This window comes from Hyperoodon ampullatus (assembly GCF_949752795.1).
Source record: "Hyperoodon ampullatus genome assembly, chromosome: 1".
NCBI lineage: Eukaryota > Metazoa > Chordata > Mammalia > Artiodactyla > Ziphiidae > Hyperoodon > Hyperoodon ampullatus.
In genome coordinates this window covers 82,397,427-82,400,616 of record NC_136914.1, presented here as the reverse complement: position 1 = coordinate 82,400,616, position 3,190 = coordinate 82,397,427, and the positions used below count along the sequence as shown (strand labels likewise).

General features: G+C 39.2%; 1 protein-coding gene across 1 annotated transcript; it reads left to right on the top strand.

Moving 5' to 3' along the window:
* Window positions 1–453: 453 nt before the first annotated feature.
* On the top strand, window positions 454–2,910 carry TLR6 (toll like receptor 6; the record flags this gene model as incomplete). The annotated part of the gene is made up of 1 exon (XM_079701392.1): window positions 454–2,910. Exon 1 carries the CDS (start codon window positions 517–519, stop codon window positions 2,908–2,910), a length of 2,394 nt encoding a protein of 797 aa, XP_079557518.1. The 5' UTR covers window positions 454–516.
* Between the last annotated feature and the right edge of the window lie 280 nt (window positions 2,911–3,190).

Here is a 3,190-nt window from a genome sequence, read left to right as displayed (position 1 = left end):
TCTCCCATGTATCTCCTTTCCCAGCTTCCTCCTTCTCTGGCTTTTTGGTGTGTCTGCTGCCTGCCCCATATCTTATCCCTTGCTCCAGGTGGCTGTGGCTAGTGTTCATGCCTTTAAAGGTTTTTGAAACACTGTCCAGGAGGCTGCTGCAGCCCTGGGAAAGTTCTGAGTTGGATGGGATGAAACAAAGGCACACTCCTGAGTGGATCCCTCAGAGAGCCACCAGATAGGTTATAACACACACCACAATTCTTTGCTAACAAGGTCTGTATTGCCTTTCCTGGCACAAGCAACTTGTATAACTGGAAAAAATAACACATTAAATTATGGGGACAGAAATGATTCTGATAATGAATGAAGAACTCATTGAAATTTTGTGTTTAGTAAGCTGAGGTTTGAGAGCAATCATCCAATCTTTATACATCTTAATGTATATTTTATTTCTAGAATTTAGATTCATATCAAGATGTTCTGAAGAACAGCAACAACCCTCTAGGGGATAGCCACTTCAACATCATGACCAAAGACAAAGAATCTGCTGTCAGAAACCTTCATTTTGTTTACATCCTGACCTTAGTATTTGAAACCATAATACATTTCTCTGATGAAAGTGAATTTGTGGTGGACATGTCGAAATTAGGCCTTATTCGTGTTCGCAAAGACCTGTCACCAAAAACCAAAGTCTTAGATATGTCTCAAAACTACATATCTGAGCTTCACCTCTCTGACATCGGCTTTCTCTCAGGGCTGAAAGTTTTGAGACTTTCCCATAATAGAATCCAGTGCCTTGATATTAGTATTTTCAAGTTCAACCAGGATTTGGAATATTTGGATTTATCTCACAATCGGTTGCAGAAGATATCCTGTCATCCGATCACTACAAGTCTCAAGCATTTAGACCTCTCATTCAATGACTTTGATGCCCTGCCCATCTGTAAGGAATTTGGCAACTTGACTCAACTGAATTTCTTAGGATTAAGTGCTACAAAGTTCCAGCAATTAGATCTACTACCAATTGCTCACTTGCACCTAAGTTGCATCCTTCTGGATTTGGAAGGTTATTTTGTGAAAGAAAATGAGAAAGAAAGTCTTCAAATTCTGAATACAAAGGAACTTCACCTTGTTTTTCACCCAAATAGCTTCTTCTTTGTCCAAGTGAACATATCAGTGAATAGTTTAGGGTGGTTACAACTGACTAATATTAAATTGAATGATGACAACTGTCAAGTTTTAATTAAATTTTTGTCAGAACTCACTAGAGGGCCAAGCTTACTGAATTTTACCCTAAACCATATGGAAACAACTTGGAAATGTTTGGTTGGAGTTTTTCAATTCCTTTGGCCCAAACCTGTAGAATATCTCAATATTTACAATTTAACAATAGTTGAAAGCATCAGTGAAGAAGTTTTTACTTATCATGAAACAACATTGAAAGCACTGAATATAGAACATGTTATAAACAGAGTTTTTATTTTTTCACAGACAGCATTATACACAGTGTTTTCTGAGATGACTGTTACGATGTTAACCATATCAGACACACCTTTTGTACACATGCTTTGTCCTCAGAAACCAAGCACATTTACATTTTTGAACTTCACCCAGAATATTTTCACAGATAGTGTTTTTCAAAATTGCCACACTTTAACTAGATTAGAGACACTTATTCTACAAAAGAATGAATTAAAAGACCTTTTCAAAGTAGGTCTTATGACTAAGGGTATGCTCTCTTTGGAAATACTGGATGTTAGCTGGAATTCTTTGGAATATGATAGACATGATGGAAATTGCACTTGGGTTGGGAGTATAGTGGTGTTAAATTTATCTTCAAATATACTTACTGACTCTGTTTTCAGATGTTTACCTCCCAGGGTCAAGGTTCTTGATCCCCACAGTAACAGAATAAGGAGCATCCCTAAAGATGTCACCAGTCTAGAAACTTTGCAAGAACTCAATGTTGCTTCCAATTCTTTAGCCCACCTTCCTGGATGTGGTACCTTTAGCAGCCTTTCCATACTGATCATTGACTATAATTCAATCTCCAACCCATCAGCTGATTTCTTCCAGAGCTGCCAGAAGATTAGGTCCCTAAAAGCAGGGAACAATCCATTCCAATGTACATGTGAGTTAAGAGACTTTATCCAAAGTGTAGAACAAGTATCAAGTGAAGTGGTAGAGGGTTGGCCTGATTCTTATAAGTGTGATTATCCAGAAAGCTATAAGGGAACCCCACTAAAGGACTTCCATGTATCTCAATTATCCTGCAACACAGCTCTGCTGATTGTCACCATTGGGGTCCCTGGGCTGGTATTGGCTGTTACCGTGACTGTCCTCTGTATCTACTTGGATCTGCCCTGGTATCTCAGGATGGTGTGTCAGTGGACCCAAACCCGGCGCAGGGCTAGGGATGTACCCTTAGGAGAACTCCAAAGAGCTCTCCAGTTCCATGCTTTTATTTCATACAGTGAACATGATTCTGCCTGGGTGAAGAATGAACTTGTACCTTGTCTAGAAAAAGAAGATATAAGAATTTGTCTCCATGAGAGAAACTTTGTTCCTGGCAAGAGCATCGTGGAAAATATCATAAACTGCATTGAGAAAAGTTACAAGTCCATCTTTGTTTTGTCTCCCAACTTTGTCCAGAGTGAGTGGTGCCATTATGAACTCTACTTTGCCCATCACAATCTCTTCAATGAAGGATCTAATAACTTAATCCTGATCTTGCTGGAACCCATTCCACAGAACAGCATTCCTGGCAGGTATCACAAGCTGAGGGCTCTCATGGCACAGAGAACTTATTTGGAATGGCCCAAGGAGAAGAGCAAACATGGACTTTTTTGGGCTAATATTAGAGCTGCTTTTAATATTAAATTAATACTAGTCACTGAAAATGATGATGTGAAAGCTTAAAAAAATACAAAGATCAGAAGTCCAACTTAAGAAACCATTATTAACTTGGATTCTGATAGACACTGTGCTTTCAAGTTATTGTGGATGCTGCCTCCATTAACTCCATGCATTCAGGAAGCACTTAATGAAAACTGTGTTTCAGTTGAACTGGGGACCAGACTGGGGGCTGTGGTGGTGCTCAAACGTGCTGGTGACAGGTAGCTCAGTCTCTTCTGGTTGAACCATTCTGTTTCAAATTGAAACAAGCTCTTTTGAGTAAATGCTCAGTCGTTCAAGGACA